The sequence below is a fragment of the Ostrinia nubilalis genome, chromosome 2 (assembly GCF_963855985.1).
Source record: "Ostrinia nubilalis chromosome 2, ilOstNubi1.1, whole genome shotgun sequence".
Classification (NCBI taxonomy): Eukaryota; Metazoa; Arthropoda; class Insecta; order Lepidoptera; family Crambidae; genus Ostrinia; species Ostrinia nubilalis.
The window spans coordinates 11,028,583-11,046,531 of NC_087089.1; the positions used below are offsets into that span (position 1 = coordinate 11,028,583).

The following is a 17,949-nucleotide window of genomic DNA, read 5'->3' on the forward strand; positions in this document are numbered from 1 at the left end:
CCCAAAACCAAGTTAAGTATTCTTTAGATAATTTGGTCTTAAGTTATTCTTAGCTTAAGTTAAAAAAAACTTATTTTACTAAATTAAGATTTTTTGTATGCTCACTTAATACTAAATAGTATAGATAAAGTATTATTTAAGTGTTGCAAAGTAAATAAAGTATTCGTAGATTTCACTTAGGACTTTTTAAAGACCATTGTCTTAGAAATAGTTTTCTGAAGATTAAGTTAATTACTTTTTGACTAGAATTAGTACATTTTGAGAAAAATACTCTTAACGGGACGATTTCGATAAAACAGGATCACGCCTATTAATTCAAGGTAATGCACCTGCGTGCGCAGCTTATTGTATTAATTTTTGATACAAAATGCCCGCAAACTAAATTATGCTATTACTAGCGGCCGCCCGCGACTTCGTACGCGTGGATCCCGTTTTACCCCCTTCATCTATCTTACGCAGTTTAGATTTTTTCATACAAATGTTTTTCCCGCTCACTCCCGTTACCGTGAGAATTTTGCAATATCCTGTTGTAACTAAGCTTTAAGTTTACTAAGATACCTGCATGCCAAATTTCAAGCGTCTACCTTAAGCGGTTTAGATTTCTCATACAAAAGGATTTTCCCGCTAATTCCCGTTCCCGTGGGAATTTTGCAATTTCCTGTTGTAACTAAGCTTTAAGTTTACTAAGATACCTGCAAGCCAAATTTCAAGCGTCTAACTTAATCGGTTTAGATTTTTCATACAAAAGGGTTTTCCCGCTAATTGCCGTTCCCGTGGGAATTCCTAAGTATACTATAACCTGCCCAGGAGTACGAAAAATAATTGTACCAAGTTTCGTTAAAATCCGTCAAGTAGTTTTTGTTTCTATAAGGAACATACAGACGGACAGACAGACAGACAGACAAAAATTTTACTGATTGCATTTTTGGCATCAGTATCGATCACTAATCACCCCCTGATAGTTATTTTGAAAATATATTCCATGTACAGAATTGACCTCTACAGATTTATTATAAGTATAGATAAGTAAACTCAAAATATGATTTATAAAAATATTGTCTAAAATATTTTCGAAATTGTATGGTAAAGTTGGGTACAACATGATATTATACAATTTAACTAACTAGGTGACAGTAGGCCTACCTTTAAAAAATCTTAACATAATAACTACCGAAAAATGTTTCTATTAATTGTAATCCACACTTATTTACGCTTCTTAATCTTCTCATTTAATAAATTAGAAACACTGTGTGATTAAAGAAGAACGGTCATCTGTGACCCAGGCCCGACAGAAACGAGACATACCTCAGTTTTTTTGTCATGTCTTAATTAGTTAAATTATATATTTTTTATATTCGAAATCTATGTATAACACCAAAATATTACCCTTTGTTTTTGTTCAGGCGTTATACAAAAACTAATACCAAATGCCTATTTATCACCAAAATTGGTAAATGTATGTACCTAAATGTCTATTACAGCTGCTATGGAATGTATCTAGGTGACCTGGAGATACAGCCGGATTATATAGGGTGGAAACGAGAAGTTACAAAATCCAAAAATTCAATGTTACCAGCTTCCATAATCTGTAACCTATTATTGGTACCATTTGAAAGAGCTCGTGAAGCACTTTCAGAATCAGTAACTCGTTTTTCGATATCTTGTATAGTTTAGAAATAATCGAGTGAGATCACTTATCGTTCCATATGTATAACCACCCTGTATAATCCTGCTGTATCTCCAGGTCACCTAGATACTTCCATAGCAGCTGTAATAGACATTTAGATACATACATTTACCAATTTTGGTGATAAATAGGCATTTTGTATTAGTTTTTGTATAACGCCTGAACAAAAACAAAGGGTAATATTTTGGTGTTATACATAGATTTCGAATATAAAAAATATATAATTTAACTAATTAAGACATGACAAAAAAACTGAGGTATGTCTCGTTTCTGTCGGGTCTGGGTTTTTTTTGTATGGGGCGTGACCGTTCTTCTTTAACAAAATCACAAATTGTTAAAATTCCATAAAAACAATTAAATAAAAACTTTTCACAATAAAATACGTCATGTGTTCATTAATACGGCAAAAATCATATGGCCGATATTCAATAAATTTAATTGCTTATCTCTGAGTGTCGCAATTACAAAGTTCAAAGAATACTTTACGAAATATGCGGGTGGTGCAATTTACCCGCCCTATATGTTATAACAAAACTAAAAACGTAAAAACCAATTAAAATCCTATTAGAACCCTTTTCGACTTCCACACGGACAATCCGAGGGAGAAATCATGTAATTAATAAATTAGTTAGTAAATGAATTGTTCTTTAATGTATAGCAGGACCAATAATTTAGCAAGACTGAGACAGAATGAAAACTATATAGTTTTAACTAAATAAAACTAAAGATCTACTTGATACCATATGCACTTAAGTAATACTTCATCAAGTGAATTTTAAGTGTAAGTTAAATCTAATGTTTCTAAACTAATACTATGTAAAGTATAACTTGACTCAACTCTTTCTTCACTAAACTTACAAATTAAAAATCTTCTATACTCTTGCTACATTGAGACAAATTAGAATTACCGCCATTATGAGCTATGTGTAACAAAAAATAAATCAGAAATTAACCAATAATATCATAACAAGAGGACATTTAAATTGAAGTACGTCTTTGTTACACTTTTTCTAGTTGCATAAATGTCTAAGAACGTTTGCATAAAATAAAATCTTATTTTATAACCTCAAAGTTTTCTTTATACAATACAATTTCGTAATATTATATTTATCTTATTAGGTTTTTTTCAAGGCCCTCCTGTTTTATAACATTATCCATTGATTTTACACGAGAAACCACAATGCGTTTTATATTTCCTATGCAAAAATGACATTCACGGTCTATTCTAGACATAATATAAATTAGTTATTAAAATAATTTAATCGCCATTTTCATTAACCTTTATCTAAAGTTGATTTAGTGTTAAAGATCACAATGTTTACTAAATTAAAGTTCCTCTTTAATAAAAAGTGTCTTACATAGTTCTTCATGAAGTTAAATAAACCTTAGCTGTAAAAATAATTATTACTCTTAAATAAGTATTCAAGATATCTTCAACTCTATTTCCTTGTCTACAGTCATACTTCAAGTTATATTATAGTACTTGTTTAGAAATTCTTAAAACTACACTCTTAATTAGGGTTTAAGTCTGCCTTAAGCGTTATCTTAACTCTGTCTCAGTGATTTCCAAAGGATTGTGCCCTTTTTTGCTTACCATTGTCTTGGGGCATAACTTCAAGATTTCTTGAGTGCGACTATTGTCTTGGCCAAGACAACGGCTGGAATTAGGCTACTAGTCTTCAAGATATCTTCAATGCCTTATGAAGATAATCTGTTGCTACTTGGGAACTATAACCAAAAATAAAATTTTATTTAAGGCGGGTTTTATACTAGAGCTATAAAAGTTTAAGCATTGATATTATTTATTTACCTTAGTTTTTTTTTGTAAAACTGTCACTAGTGGTCGTCAGCAGTCGGGGGTAATGGGGCTCCTCCAAAATTGTATACGGTCGGTACCAACATTAGAAAGAAGTCAATCTCCCAATCTCTACCAGCTGCGCCAGAACATACACGAGCCTCCACTTCCAAATCTTTTCTTCTTCTTTTGTTAAAGGCGATGATATTGTTTTATCGCCTCTATGGACTCTGCTAATGGGGTACCTACTTACCCAAGGCAAGCTCACGACCACAAGCACAGAAAAAGTAATAGTACCAAACCACAAGTGCCAGATTTACTTAATCCCGCCTATAACATAAGCCGCAGATATAGGTAATCACGATAAAACTGGCACTCATTTGACCCTGCAGTTCATTGCGGTAAAGGTTAACAAAACAAGAAAACATAAGGTTTTAAAATGGATCTTCTAAAAATATGCTTGGTTGCCGTAGGTGGATCGTCATAAACTTTCTAAGCCCTTACTTAGTACATTATATTTTAATTGATTAAACTTTACGTTTAGATCAATAAACTGAAATAATAAGCAGTTACCTAATTTACTATTAACTACGAGTATTACGTCAGTTCATCTTACTATGAATGGAACGTTCATTTCTAGGTCGTTGTATTAATTAATAACCACAAGATCACTGTGCTGCCTGCAATCGACGTCATTGATCTGATTTATGTCTAGATCACGCACCGCTCTACTACTTACTTACTTACTGCGGCCACGGGAATCGGGAATCTTCTCAGTTACGCGCCGTGGCGAACCCTGCCTTTGCTCTTGGAGTGGGCAAGTCATACACAGCTAACAGCTTCTGGCCCTAGGGGTATAAGTCAGATTGTATGAACTAGCTCCTTCAAAGAGATTTCCAGGGCGGGGGGTACCTTGGTACGCCCATGCTGGCTAGCTCTACAACGTCTCTTTTGAAGAGAATAAAGGTTGCACTACGCACATTCTAAGCTAATTCTGATAAAAGTGTTTCCGATCATAAATAGGTAGGGTAGTTTAGTTATGACGATAGGATGGGCGGAGGCGCGCCCGCTAAAGACATTCCGATTTCCGTGCTGTAACCGACCGATACCCATAAGAGAAAAGCCGCGAGCAGAAGCTAGAAATACAATAAACAATAGGTTACATTAATAGGATTAAATTCACACACTATTTTTTTTATCACTATGCCAAAGTAGGACGAAAATTGTGCCGAACGGGAATCGAACCGTGTCCTGTGCAATGTGATAATTCCGCTACTACACCATTGGGCGGTCATTAATAACAAAAGTGACTACGATTGTGTTGAACTTGTTTCTCAGTCAACTGATAATTAACTACTAACTATTGCCCTTGACCGGCAAAATTCAAGAGAAGTCTAACACGAACGAACAATAACTCAGTATTTAAAGAGATTATTAAGTCATAACACTTACCTTCCATCCGTTTGAGCTGATATAAACCAAATTACGTTTACTTACACCGAAAATATCAGGAAACCGCCCTTTTTATCATCACTGACAAACAGTTAAATCTATGACTGTGCTTTTGGTATTTATGAGACACGACTTATCAGCCGATTTTCAGTAAATAAACAGTAAATACCTGTGACTATGAATAGTACTTTTATACCGGTATAAATATGATGTTTCGTGACAAACTCGTCATAGTCGGTGCAGTAATTATAACAAGATGAAGTCCCTTTTCGTTATTTTAGAGACGGTTACATTAGTGTTAGTGGTTAACGGAATTGACACAACTCGTGAGTGAATGTTTTTAATGTGTTTTCTAATTTTCTAAATGTTAAACTTATTTACCTAATTAATATAAAATCATGTAATTTGTACATTTTTTCTATCACACATGTAATAGTTATTACCTAATTTAGCTTGAAGTCCTGAAATCAACTGAAAAATCGTTACATTTGAATGTTTAAATTCCGGTATATTTGAAATTCAGCTTGATCCCTTCAGTATTTCGGATCATGATAGAGCAAGTTACCAGTAACTTGGATCATACAGAATTTTGAACATTTCTTCTAGCAAAGAACACTTTAGAGGAGAATCTGTTAACTCTACTGACGAAATGGAGAGCCGGGGAAAGAGGACCATTTTCATTTCCACTCCCTTCGCTCGATGAAATTAACATACCAGCGGTAAACGGAAATTATGATGGATATGGAGTGAGGTAAGTAGAAGACACTTACTTACTGAGATGTTTTAAAAGTGGTATCAAATTGTTCAGCCAAATGTCTTAGAAATAGTATTTAGTTTAATTTTGGAAAGGCAGTAGGGAGATTTTGTTGCAATTTTAGCTCTAAGTACTTAAGTTTAGTTCAATCAAACACGCATTCGGCATAGAGATAACGTGCAATTTTAATCTTTTTTGCTAACGAATGTCATGATAATCATATCATTGTTGAAATGATCCACCCAGACACATAGTCACTATTAATTTATGCAAATCAAAGACAGACACACAACAACAACCTATACTTGTACTTCCCTTGATTATTTACCCTAGTTACTTTATTGTATTTTAGTGTAATGACTTACCTACTATTTACTTATTACAATGTAACTGATATAGCTATCATTCAGTTAGACTTAGAGAAATTCAACTCTTGCCTATATCAGCGATGCTGACGACACCACCTATGTGAGTAAGTATATAAGTAGTCTTAGTCTTTTAGTTTTTTTTTATACGCATGGTTTTATTTTTATATGAATTTATCAACTAAGTACAATTATAAAAAAAAACACGTAAAACAGTAAAAGTTGGTAACAAAATAATTATCGGCCAAGATGAAAAATCATTTAGGTATCGACTGAAAGATAATACATTATGATAGGAAACACCTGCAGTGATTCTGTTTTTTTTTATTTTTAGAGGCATACCTATAAGTATTAGGTTAAACAAAATATTTATAAGGTTTAGGATGCTGCACCTGCCTAGTTCTAAATGACTCGTTCTTTTTAGAATATCATACGAAACGACTCAGCTCAAGCTGGTTGGTTTGAAGAATTTCTCTGTCGAGGCGCTGGACGCATCTGAAGCCAGCCTGAAGGCCTCCGGGACCATCACTATACCGATCCTTACTCTTAGTGCAGGTATTGGACTCTTCTCGTAACGTACACTAACTAGGTCGTCAATCAAATAATCAAAGTACAGTCATCAGCAGCCCCCCTAGACAAAACGCACTTTTTGTTCGAATCGAAAATCGAATCCGTCAAAACTCCATACAAAAACTTTTCGACCACTTTTCGACTGGTTTTGCGATTATAATTTGCACTTTGTCTAGACCCACAGCTAATCAATATTTTTATTTTTATTTGTCGCAAAACAGAACAGCATCTATTAAAACCGTGCAAGGTTAAGACACCACAGTGTTTTGTTTTACTTTGAGGTGTCTCTACTCCTACATTATTTTCAATTTTATTTTGATGACAATAGGTAGGCCAGCCAGACACGTCAGACTCAGATTTTACCAGATTTAAAATTTAATCATCAAAATAATAGTTATTTATGTAATTGTTTGGGAAGATCTGAATCTTTGTAATTACACTGTTTTTTTTTAAATTTTCGATGGTGATTTTTTTTTCAGATAAATACACAGTAAAAGGAAGAGCTTTAGTGTTTATTCCTGTTAACGGGTCAGGTAAAATGTCGTAAGTAATTAAAAACACCTAACTCTAAGTAGTACTTAATACGAGTAAATGGATTATTAATTTTATTTTAACTAATAAATGTTTCTTATTTATTACTAACTAATTATCCTACTTATTACCTTGTGTAACCTAGGCTGGCATTGAAGTATGGATTCGTGTTTTGCTTGTCGTTTCTAACACTTGAAAGAGTAGTTAATAGGCTATAGCTAGAGTTTGTATCTTACCTATTGTTTTTTTTTATTTTCAGCATTAATTTTGGAACAAACCAGTTAAAATTTTCGATTCGACTCCAAAGTAACAGTTCGGACACCTGGGTAGACTCTTTGCAATTGGCGTTTCAAGTGGGCAGCATTAAGGTAAGATTCTGCAAATATTTCGATTAAGTGTATTAAGTACTACGTAGTACTTATTATTATTCTGTGGTATTACGATTCTTCCTGCTTTCCCTTACAATTTCTGTAAGGAAGTACCTAAAATCATGTATGGAAAATATTTCGACCTTATAAGCAATTAACTCTAGACCATGTAAGGTTTTCGCCAAAAAGTTTATTTAATCATCCAAGTCAAATAATATGACTGAGTTAGGTTATACTGATGAGTTACTTATAAACTTAGTGGAGGCTCGACCCGTATTGTGGAACAAAACCTTAGAAATTTACAAAGAAAGACGAACCACTTTTGAAGCATGGAGAGAAATATTTATTATTCTGAACAATGATTTTGAAGAAATGACAGATAAACAAAAAAATGAATATGGTGAGTACAACATTATGCATTGCTTAATTTTCAGTGTTTAAAAATTTACATGCAGATATTTATCTTGCGCCATCATCAGAGGAAAAATATTTACTTTTATGACGAACTCAATAGCTCTCTTCAAAATGACCTAAATTTATCTGGGGATAAATTACCTAGTTATGATTTTTTTTCATTCCAGGTAAGTCTATAATGAAGAAATGGAATAACATGCGCGATCGTTGGATAAAATGCAACAAAAGACGTAAAGAAATGAAATCGGGATCGGGTGCAAAGAGCGTTCGTAAATGTGATTTCTATGATCAAATGCTTTTTTTAAACAAAGTTACAACACGTCTTGAAACTGATGGAAACATACCCTTAGCTTCAAATGTGGAAAAATCTCCCAAAATTTCACGTATCGCAAAAAAAAGGATAAAACAAGAGGATGTTTCTGAGGTAGACCGAAATAATGCGCAAACGCAATTCATAAAAACTGTTACTAACGAAGAAGAGACACAAGAAGAGAGTCGTGCCATGGCATTTTTTAAAAGCATAGCATTGAGTGTAGATAAGTTTAGTGATGAGGAAATGGTCGACTTTCAATTTGAGGTTATCAAACTGGTGCGCAACACACAAAAACGTAGGGGGAATGATGTTCGGCATTAATGGAATCAAACTGACAAAATATATTAATACCCCGAGTATTACGAAACAAGGCAGTCTCATATCCCATCATACTCGACCCGGCCAGGCTATAACTACTAAAAACCCTGTCGCTCGTACCGGAAAATACCTACAACTAAACTGCAATTTGTAGTGGGATACAACGTACACAGAAGAATACGATTTTGACTTTTCGTTGATTAAATGATAAACCTACTTAGAAACATTTTATTTGCTTAATTATACCTACCTCAACGTTACAGCCAATCTTATGTATGGAGGAATACTTTCTCGCATTTTATTATGTATCTTCGTGTTTTATTTCATTTTCTAACTTAACAACTTGTCAAACGTGGAGATTTTCATACGAAAATACTTAGCTTTTCTTCATATTTCGTATTACGTGAGAATATATAATATAGAGGAATGAACCCACCAAACTCTGCTTTTTGTTGTTTAATTGGATGAACCCAGTAGTCTCTTGCATTTTTTAATTCCCAAAAAAAAATCAAATCCTTTACACAGCCCGATTTATCTTGTTTGTAGCAGACACGACAAATTTTCGTAACTAGGTCCGACGAAATTCTTGTCGTGTGCTTACATGATGACTTTTGTCTTGCCTTCGGCAGACACGGTGAAATTTCTTAGCGTGTATAAGCTCATGTCCCTATTTTTTCACCTACGATAAAACAGTTAAAATTGACATTCTTAAAAAACAACAAACTAATTATGTAAAGGTAAAAAAACTTTAATCACAATAGTTAATAATAATAATAGATCTATTAAGATTTGTACTAGGATTATAGCACTGATTTATTATTTTGTCAGATAATTACGCATAATAGCAATCTGGCGATAAACATAGTTTATGTCGGTATCTACTTAGGTAAGTAGCATACCTAATTTGATGCGAATTACTTTGATTAGCAAATAAATTATCTTAATCTCAAAAAAAATATATAAGAAGGACACCTTTGAAGATAATGGAGCACAGCTTTAGCATTGTCTGGTGCGTAGCTGTTGAATATTCAAAATGAAGGTTGTGAGTGTTGTTCTTCTCTCAATTTTGGCGTTAGCCAATGCGGGACCTACGTTACAAAATATACATTTTGGTAAGTTACACACCTGCTTTCTAAACTTCCATTTGTCGGGGTTCGATAACTTATTGTTTCTTTATTCATCCTTCAGCTGATAGCTTCCAGCAAAGTTTAAGTCCTCAAGAATACCACGTGAAGCTTGCAGCTCCAGACACTGAACTGTCAGTGGAGGACCATGTCGTGGAGTACTTCAACTCGCTGGACCGCCAAGAACGCAGCTTCATCGGCGACGTCATCAAAAACGCCCTCGAGGGCTTCAGGGATGTGGTGATCAATGGCAACGACGACGTCCCCGTCTTGGACCCCTTCGTAATCGACCATATGGGACCTTTCCTATTCACTGCGACCGGGTAAGTCGAGTGAGTCACATCAAAACCAGCCCTCCCCACCTACCAATAGGTGGCACCTAGACATGTTTTGTGATCCAAGACACCTTTGACTTTTATAAAAGGAACGCGCCAAAAACAATTCGTCTTAACGATTTTTTTCTTTTGGCAGAGTCCGCGGTGAGGCAAACATCCGTAACTTCAGAGTGGAGGGTCTCAGATGGTTCTTGGTGGACCACGTCACCTTCAACGCTCTCCGCCTGACCTTGGGTCTTCAAGTTACTGTCCCATGGATTACAACCACCGGTAAGTCTACTTAGTCATAACAATCATACTATTATTATAAATGCGAAAGTTGGGATGTCTGGATGGATGTTTGTTACTCTTTCATGCAAAAACTACTGAACGGATTTTGATGAAACTTTACAGTATTATTCTTTTTTAACCCAGAATAACATATAGGCTATAATTTATGACGATCTGCGACAAACTAAATTTCACGCGGCTGAAGCCGCGGGCAAAAGCTAGTATGTTCATATAAGAATTAGATTTTTGTTGATATCAATTTATTTAGTAAAGTCAGCTGTTTGGCATTAGGTACGTACTATGCTAAGATATTAATCTTATAATTAATAATGATTAATATCTTAGCATTTTAAAATTCAAACAAAAACAAAAAGATAAACGAAAATTCGGATAATCACTAACCTTATAAAGTATGTTCGGGTTTTGTCGGCGAATTGTTATGGGCCTTTCATTTAACTTATTCCGTCCTAAGATGTTTTTAATATCATTGATTCCGTCAGACAAAAAGCCTCCCTTGGGTCTATGACTCTAATAATTTATCAGCATTTCTTAAGAAGACTTAGTTAACATAATTATAATATTATTTTTTACTCTAACAGGAAGTTACGATGCCCGAGCCTCCATTGCTTTCCTTACGCATAACGCTGGCGGTAACTTCAGGTGAGCACAAATGTTGTTGTGATTAACATGAAGTTTTAAAGCAAATAAGTAACATTAATAAAAAAAAATTATACTGTTTAAATGACGACTACTTAGGTCATGTATTATTGTCAACCGTTGGTTTTAAAATTTTATTTTACAGGGTGTTCGTAAACCGACTGGTAGTTGGCGTTGATGTCAGGCTGGGAGCAAATATCTTCGGAGGAGGTCAATTGTTTTTGAGGGAGCTAGATATCAAAATCGATATCCATGATACACATGTATGTGATTTCTTTATAAACTAATTATATTTATAATTTTACTCGTAATAAATTAACATGTAAATGCTTGCTTCAGATTTCAATGGACGGTATGTTTGGGTCGAGTCTGCTCAACAGTTTAATCAGCTCTATGGTGCAGAGTATCACGCAAGACGTAATCCAATCCCAGTTGGAAACTGTGAGCCAGACGCTCAGCGAAGAACTATTCGATGCCATTAACGATTTCCTGAAAGATTTCACTCTTGCCGATATATCCGGTTAAAACTTGAACTTTACAAATTAAAATTAATAAGTTTGTTATCAAACCGTTGTTTTATTACCTTTGTTGTCTATGTACCTATAGCCAATAGCTGATGGCAAATTAGACGGTCAATATTTTCACACAGTTCCTAACCCTTTCGGACCGCTCCAATACAATTGTGCGGGTTACAAAATCGAGATTATTTCATTAGTTTTACATCGGAAGTGGATGGGCTGAGTATCGTACGATTGTGCGGGATGCGCTCTTTCACCTCCCGTGCAAATTTTGTCCGAAGCGCAGTTGGTGAGCAGGTTACAACCTGTACAGTTCATGACTGATTGCGCTCCCCGACTTGGCGAAAGAAAGTACATACTATGGTTTTATTTTTTAATTGTAGTAATATACAAGTTATTGATTAGACAAATAGTTCAAAATAGCATCTTTTTGTGATAACAGTGACTACTTGTAAGCAAAGGCTTTGGCGTAACGGCTTAACGAACTTTACTGACACAATTGTATCGACGTGGGCCCTACAATACCTTATGCGTATTTTAAGTTTCTCGTAATTATTAATTTTTCATGGTTTCCGCACCATGTTTCCGATTTTAAACGACGCTACTATGGCAGAGATGCTCAATGCATCTGGGGATGAGAGCGATGACAACGACAAAAGCTAGTTTCAACTACTTCAGATGAACTACTCCTCTTGTTCTGATGAAGGCTCAGACATTCATGACGATACATACCTCTGAGTATGCAAGCGGTATGGCAGACGAAGACCTTCAATCGTCAACATCTTCCAGGAGATGCTGTTCATGATCCAGGAGATATTAAAACTACATAGGAATATTTCGAGCGCTATATTTACTGTTGAGCTCATGGAACAGTTGGTTTTGCCCACAAACCAATATTAAATAGCAAATACTGGTATAAAAATTAAACCTGTTTATTCCTTACTGGTTATAAATACGTTTTTCAGAATACATGCCATTGATAAAATTTCCAAAACCCTTACAATTTTGACCCTCACAATTGTACGTAGGAAGTGAAGGGCCCAGTTTGATACAATTGTTGGTATATGAATTTTCCAAGATGGCGGCGGAAAATCTGGAAAATTATAGCAGATTCGTAATCTGCGGCCCCAAATGACCTAAAATTCATGTTCAAAATTACAAATTTCTTTCTAGTTTAAGCGCGGGTCCGAAAGGGCTAATCAGATAATGTGCCGATACCGCATGTGTCGTCACCTTGTGAGCACGTAGCTCGAAATACAAAATTATTTTTTAGCATTTAGCAAGGTTATCTCTTCTTTGAAGGAGTTTTCTGACCGCTTCTTTATTTTTAGATGATAAAGGTTTCAAAATGTTAATTTTTATGGTTAATGGGACCATATAGCCTGACCAGGAACATAAAAACCCTCGCCATGTTGCGGAAAACTAATGGTACTAATTTCTTTTAATGGCAACAGTAACTGAAAACTTCATTGACATGGTCACCTTGCATGTCAGTCTATTGCTGTCAAAGTGTAAACAAACTTTATTTTAAATGCGCGCAATCGATTTTGTGAATTAAATTGCTAAAATATTTTTATAGTCGTAAAAGAAAAGTGGTTCACAATGTGTTAAAATATTTGTCGAAGAGAAATACTAAGGGTTCGGACAATATTTTCATTGAATAATGTTTCCGACAAAGGTTGTCAAATTGACTGACATGTTTATCGTATAGTACAGTCCACTATGAAAATTAGATGTGGTTTGTTTCAAATACCTATTTTAAAGTTTTTTGTCACTTTCTAAGTGTTGAATTTTATGGAATTGGGAAAGAAGTACCGAGTTTGAAGCGTTCATGAGCAAACATTGCAGTTGAATATTCAAGTTCTGAATTTGATTATTGATGAATAATAAACTAAATCCTACTAACTCGATTGATGGTTTCATTTAATTTATTTAAACCAGGTTACCTATAATAATATTTTTTTGTTTATTTATGAAAATATCAAATTAGCCCGTAATCCTGAATCCTGATACATAAAGTTAGCCTATTAAATTAACACAGGTACGACTGTACTCAGTGTTGCACTATCAAATGCAATTGACGCGCCTCTATGCCAGGGTTTTTATGTTCCTGAGCCCCGATTACGGTAACTTTTATAACGTCTACAATCCAGACGCGTTTCTGATTCTGCGATACGATTGGTCGTTCAACAGCGTACGTCAGCTGTTTTGACCAATCGTATCGCAGAATCAGAAACGCGTCTGGATTGTAGACGTTATAAAAGTTACCGTAATCGGGGATCTGGTCAGGCTATACAATACGAAAAAGATTATAACAAATTAATAAGCATCTTTTCAATGGCTGAGTTGTGTGTATGCCTTTGCCTGACATAGAAGTTCAAATTTCAAATGTCAGTTTGACAGTTCGGTCGGTCATTGACATTTATTGTTGACGTTTGTGTAGCGCCGTTCGTTTCAGATTCTGCTATTTTTGCATTTTTACATGCATTAAAACCTAATTCTAAGGATAAATCTATTTTCTATACGTTACGAGATAAATAATGGCTGGTAATTTTTGGCAAAGTTCGCATCACCAGCAATGGTTACTAGACAAAACAGATCTAATCAGAGACCGTCAACATGACCTCAATATTCTAACCGAAGAAGAATATCAGAAAATATTCAATTTCTTTGCGAGTATCATACAAGCATTGGGTGAGCAACTGAAGGTGCGACAGCAGGTGATTGCCACGGCTACAGTTTACTTCAAGAGGTTCTACGCAAGGAATTCTTTGAAGTGCATAGACCCGTTACTTTTAGCTCCTACATGCGTGTTCTTGGCTTCCAAGGTCGAAGAATTTGGTGTAATTTCTAATTCTAGAGTAATGACTACTTGTCAGACTGTAATCAAGACTAAATTTGGCTATGCATACGGGCAGCAAGAATTTCCCTACAGATCTAACCACATACTAGAGTGTGAATTCTATTTATTGGAGAACTTGGATTGCTGTCTCATAGTGTATCAGCCATACAGACCCCTGCTTTTATTTGTTCAAGATATGGGCCAAGATGACCAATTGCTAACTTATGCATGGAGAATAGTCAATGATTCATTGAGAACTGATGTCAGTTTACTATACCCACCATATCAGGTATTTATGAGATATATTTTGCAGATCTATTAACATCTATTTCTGGTTATTTTATTTTTGTTTAAATTTAATAATTTATTTTGTTGTTTTTTTATTCTTTCAGATTGCAATAGCTGCTTTACACATAGCATGTGTAATGCTAGGGAATGAAAACCAAAAGAGTTGGTTTGCTGAATTGAATGTTGATATGGACAAGGTAATAAAAAGTGTTAGTTTTATCAGAAAATATATTAATAATTTGAGGTAAAATCATTATATTATTTTAACACATGCCGTTTTTACAGATTCAAGAGATTGTGCGGTCCATCATTAACTTGTATGAAATGTGGAAGAGTTACGATGAAAAGAAGGAAATACAAGGGCTCCTAGCCAAGATGCCAAAACCAAAGCCAGCCCCCCAGAGATAATAGTCATTTATTTAATAATAATTCCTATCAGAGTTCATAAGACTTAGGAAAATGGGTGTTTGTAGTATGGCTTTATTTTTATATCAATTCTATAAGTGATACCAGCACAATTTGTGGCGTTCGGTCAAGTGTATGAACTATTAAATATTTAAGGCAAACTAATCTGGTTAGCTGTTTCACTGGTATAGTTCGGTAGGTTTGAGCCTTGAATGAATTGGTACAACTGTATGTAATATTTAAAGTCTGTAAATATGTAATAACATTATTGACAATTTCAGTACAATAAACGTACTTCTAGAATTTAGGAATTAACTTCATTTAATATTTGTATGATGTAATAATAAAAACAAATGAATCACTAATCAGTGCCTATAGAAAATTAGGTCTTGTGATGACGCCAGACCATTTTTCACAAGTTCCTGAATGTAATGAATGTTGTAAATATTGACAATGATCAATCTTTATTTTTAAAGACTGCCAGTATTTTTACCTGTAAACATGAAATAAAACATTGTTAATAGATTTGATTGTTTTCATTTAACCTTACATTGTAAAACCTAAGTAATCTTATAAATCATACTTGATTTCCACAATGAAGAAACAAGTTTTGTTGTAAAATGAGATAGCATCTATTTAATAGTTTAATAAATAAGCTTTCAGATGTCATGTTCATTTTAATTTGTGTCCAAATAAAATATCTTCATATTAATTGATTACCACTGACCAGTTAGCATAGTTTTTATTGACTATAAATAGCTTGATAGTAAAAAAAAATGTTCTACTGAGTGCCGAGTTATTCGCTACGTCTATGGACGCACGCAGGTCCTCCTCTGGTAGACATATTTTGTAAAATTATCACGTGTGTGCATACCTGTGTTAGGTCATCTTCGGTTAGAGCTCTATACAAACGAATATTAGTAGGTAATCTTATAATCCTATTAACGTATCAGACAAGCGAATGGTTTCCACCGATTCCCGTTCGTGTCGAATGATTACCAAAACAAAGACACGCGACGAGGAAACGACTTATTGTATAAGTAGCTCAACGATCAACAAGCGACTCTTCATATCATAACACCATACTAGTCTCATTACAACGAGGTGCCCATGAATCAGTAATTAGTGGGATACTTTATTTCTATAAAATTATTGATGTATTTCGTTTAGGAAACGTATGATGCTTTTTGGGGAGTTGCCGGGAGTTTTAATGGCAATCACCATCCCAAATAAATATCTGGAGCTGTCTAAAACATGTCTGTACCACCACCAACTTCCTATAACTTACCTACATCAAGACTTAGATAGTTATTGTTTTGTTGTTGATTGTCCGACAGAATAAGTAGCGAAAAGCGACAGATTAATAGAAATACATTTTATTGAGTCTTCTATCAGCTCACAATTAACCTTTTAATAAAATTAACAAGACTAGAACATGGAGCTAATGTAATAAAAGATAAAATACCAAAACAAAAGTCCTACAAAACTATCACCCATGGACACCGTACCGCCATCGCCCCTACGATATAAAGGTTCTCCCCGAAGCATATTCCTTACCAGTCGTAGGCAGTAACAGCTACCACCATGTCCTCGTTCAAGGCCATGTTCTGTGACCTCTGCATCGTCCTATTGGTGGGACTGACCGTGGTCCTCGCTGAAGAAAAGCCAAGGTAATAAAATAGTTACATTCCTAGTTAATAGCTTTACCTTCATCATGAAGCATCATCCCACTTAACATCGGGTGCGATTGTGGTCAAATACCTGCCTTGTTTTGTAATTAAAAAAAAAAAACACAACTTCTCCGTGTCCCAAATGGTACCGCATTTAAAAAGTGGAATAGAATGCTTGGACGAAATCTGGAAATTTCAGATACAGTTACGGGCAAGGGATTATTTCCACTTCTTATTCCCACCGCTGCAACTCCTGTGTAGTCCGGATCTACAGGGAGGAAGATATGGAAAAGTTGTATATCTAGCAGACAATTAACAATATGCCGTGTTATAATTTCAGCGGAACAGTCGCCGTCGACGAGGGCCCTAAAGGGAACTGCTCATGCGGTGGGTTCCCGACGTCGACCCCAGAAGTGGACGCGGCGCCTCTACTGTCCCAGACGCCTGGCCTGATCGTGAAGTGTGACGAAGAAGGTGGAAACACATGCAAGAGCTTGTGCAACGCTCTAGCTACAGCTACTAAAGCAAAGGGACCAGAAATCTTGTGTAACAAGCTGAAGGAAGCTACTGAGTTGAAGGTAGGTAGTTATGTAATTTTTTGGTAAAATCATCGCAACTGCAGTCCGTTATTTGGAGCTTTTTCCTGCGGAATCCCTAACGATCAACTATTACCACATAACAAATGACTAAAGATAGCGGAATAGTGTCAAAATATGGTTTTCTTTAATCCCACTGTATTAGGAAGGTGTAAAGGTCTCCTTCACATGGTAATACATTTTTGGAATTAAAGGTTAAACATACCATCTCCATACTAGGTACTTTAATCTAAAGTAGAATAAGTTCTTTACAACATTGTTAATGGCGCGATTTGTGTGAAAAATATTCAATAAAAATCTTTCTTTCGCAGCTGTCAGCATTTTACAAGATCTGCGACAAACCCTGGGTCTACGCCGAGATGACAGCCGAAGAGCCGCTATGCTGCGAAACCAGCAAGGTCAAGATCTGCCCATCAGTCGAGAAACTCAATGCTACGTCAGCAGTAGACGTGATCGACGCGAAGACCGTCATGTAAAGGAATTAAGAGGCCTACAATAGTAGTTTAGCTCTGACGTATCATTGATGTGATTGTTTTATATTCTTAGATGTAATTAGCTCTGAATAAGCAGGCGCGACTGAATAAACTACTGTATGCAAGAACGAAATTGTTTATGTTTTATTTTCATACATTATACGTCAGAAAACTTGAAATTAATTTGTCATTTAGTAGACTATT

General features: G+C 35.1%; 4 protein-coding genes and 1 long non-coding RNA gene across 6 annotated transcripts; all 5 read left to right on the plus strand.

The window, feature by feature from the left end:
- Window positions 1–4,897: 4,897 nt before the first annotated feature.
- On the plus strand, window positions 4,898–7,517 carry LOC135086572 (uncharacterized). 2 transcript variants are annotated; one of them, XM_063981326.1, is made up of 5 exons: window positions 4,898–5,260; window positions 5,541–5,685; window positions 6,478–6,608; window positions 7,103–7,156; window positions 7,414–7,517. In XM_063981326.1, the coding sequence occupies exons 1-5, from the start codon at window positions 5,191–5,193 to the stop codon at window positions 7,437–7,439; spliced, it is 426 nt and encodes a 141-aa protein (XP_063837396.1). In that variant the 5' UTR covers window positions 4,898–5,190; the 3' UTR covers window positions 7,440–7,517. The 2 variants fall into 2 exon arrangements, 1 of the variants encoding a protein (XP_063837396.1); XR_010260530.1 differs by lacking the exons at window positions 4,898–5,260; window positions 5,541–5,685 and adding an exon at window positions 5,961–6,160 and having other exon boundaries at window positions 7,103–7,166.
- Window positions 7,518–7,717: 200 nt separating this feature from the next.
- LOC135083336 (uncharacterized) lies at window positions 7,718–8,783 on the plus strand. The gene is made up of 2 exons (XR_010259581.1): window positions 7,718–7,922; window positions 8,104–8,783. It is a non-coding gene; the product is annotated as an uncharacterized LOC135083336 (long non-coding RNA).
- A 762-nt stretch (window positions 8,784–9,545) lies between these two features.
- LOC135083344 (uncharacterized) lies at window positions 9,546–11,521 on the plus strand. Its single transcript, XM_063978080.1, has 6 exons — window positions 9,546–9,679; window positions 9,756–10,014; window positions 10,163–10,296; window positions 10,896–10,956; window positions 11,099–11,216; window positions 11,293–11,521. The coding sequence occupies exons 1-6, from the start codon at window positions 9,601–9,603 to the stop codon at window positions 11,476–11,478; spliced, it is 837 nt and encodes a 278-aa protein (XP_063834150.1). The 5' UTR covers window positions 9,546–9,600; the 3' UTR covers window positions 11,479–11,521.
- Window positions 11,522–13,816: 2,295 nt separating this feature from the next.
- LOC135086584 (cyclin-C) lies at window positions 13,817–15,531 on the plus strand. Its single transcript, XM_063981340.1, has 3 exons — window positions 13,817–14,602; window positions 14,706–14,798; window positions 14,887–15,531. The coding sequence occupies exons 1-3, from the start codon at window positions 14,012–14,014 to the stop codon at window positions 15,007–15,009; spliced, it is 807 nt and encodes a 268-aa protein (XP_063837410.1). The 5' UTR covers window positions 13,817–14,011; the 3' UTR covers window positions 15,010–15,531.
- A 1,012-nt stretch (window positions 15,532–16,543) lies between these two features.
- Window positions 16,544–17,878, plus strand: LOC135083370 (uncharacterized). The gene is made up of 3 exons (XM_063978114.1): window positions 16,544–16,676; window positions 17,017–17,254; window positions 17,584–17,878. Exons 1-3 carry the CDS (start codon window positions 16,591–16,593, stop codon window positions 17,746–17,748), a joined length of 489 nt encoding a protein of 162 aa, XP_063834184.1. The 5' UTR covers window positions 16,544–16,590; the 3' UTR covers window positions 17,749–17,878.
- The last annotated feature ends 71 nt before the right edge of the window (window positions 17,879–17,949 follow it).

Excerpts from the sequence above, each read along its gene's own strand:
- LOC135086572 (XM_063981326.1), top strand. The coding sequence starts at position 5,191 with ATGAAGTCCCTTTTCGTTATTTTAGAGACGGTTACATTAGTGTTAGTG. Across the intron at positions 5,261-5,540 it reads TAACGGAATTGACACAACTC|CAAAGAACACTTTAGAGGAG; the intron begins GTGAGTGAATGT and ends CATTTCTTCTAG. Across the intron at positions 5,686-6,477 it reads TATGATGGATATGGAGTGAG|AATATCATACGAAACGACTC; the intron begins GTAAGTAGAAGA and ends CGTTCTTTTTAG.
- LOC135083344 (XM_063978080.1), top strand. The coding sequence starts at position 9,601 with ATGAAGGTTGTGAGTGTTGTTCTTCTCTCAATTTTGGCGTTAGCCAAT. Across the intron at positions 10,297-10,895 it reads CCCATGGATTACAACCACCG|GAAGTTACGATGCCCGAGCC; the intron begins GTAAGTCTACTT and ends TTACTCTAACAG. Across the intron at positions 10,957-11,098 it reads AACGCTGGCGGTAACTTCAG|GGTGTTCGTAAACCGACTGG; the intron begins GTGAGCACAAAT and ends TTTATTTTACAG.
- LOC135086584 (XM_063981340.1), top strand. The coding sequence starts at position 14,012 with ATGGCTGGTAATTTTTGGCAAAGTTCGCATCACCAGCAATGGTTACTA. Across the intron at positions 14,603-14,705 it reads TACTATACCCACCATATCAG|ATTGCAATAGCTGCTTTACA; the intron begins GTATTTATGAGA and ends TTATTCTTTCAG. Across the intron at positions 14,799-14,886 it reads TGAATGTTGATATGGACAAG|ATTCAAGAGATTGTGCGGTC; the intron begins GTAATAAAAAGT and ends CCGTTTTTACAG.
- LOC135083370 (XM_063978114.1), top strand. The coding sequence starts at position 16,591 with ATGTCCTCGTTCAAGGCCATGTTCTGTGACCTCTGCATCGTCCTATTG. Across the intron at positions 16,677-17,016 it reads CTCGCTGAAGAAAAGCCAAG|CGGAACAGTCGCCGTCGACG; the intron begins GTAATAAAATAG and ends TTATAATTTCAG. Across the intron at positions 17,255-17,583 it reads AGGAAGCTACTGAGTTGAAG|CTGTCAGCATTTTACAAGAT; the intron begins GTAGGTAGTTAT and ends TTTCTTTCGCAG.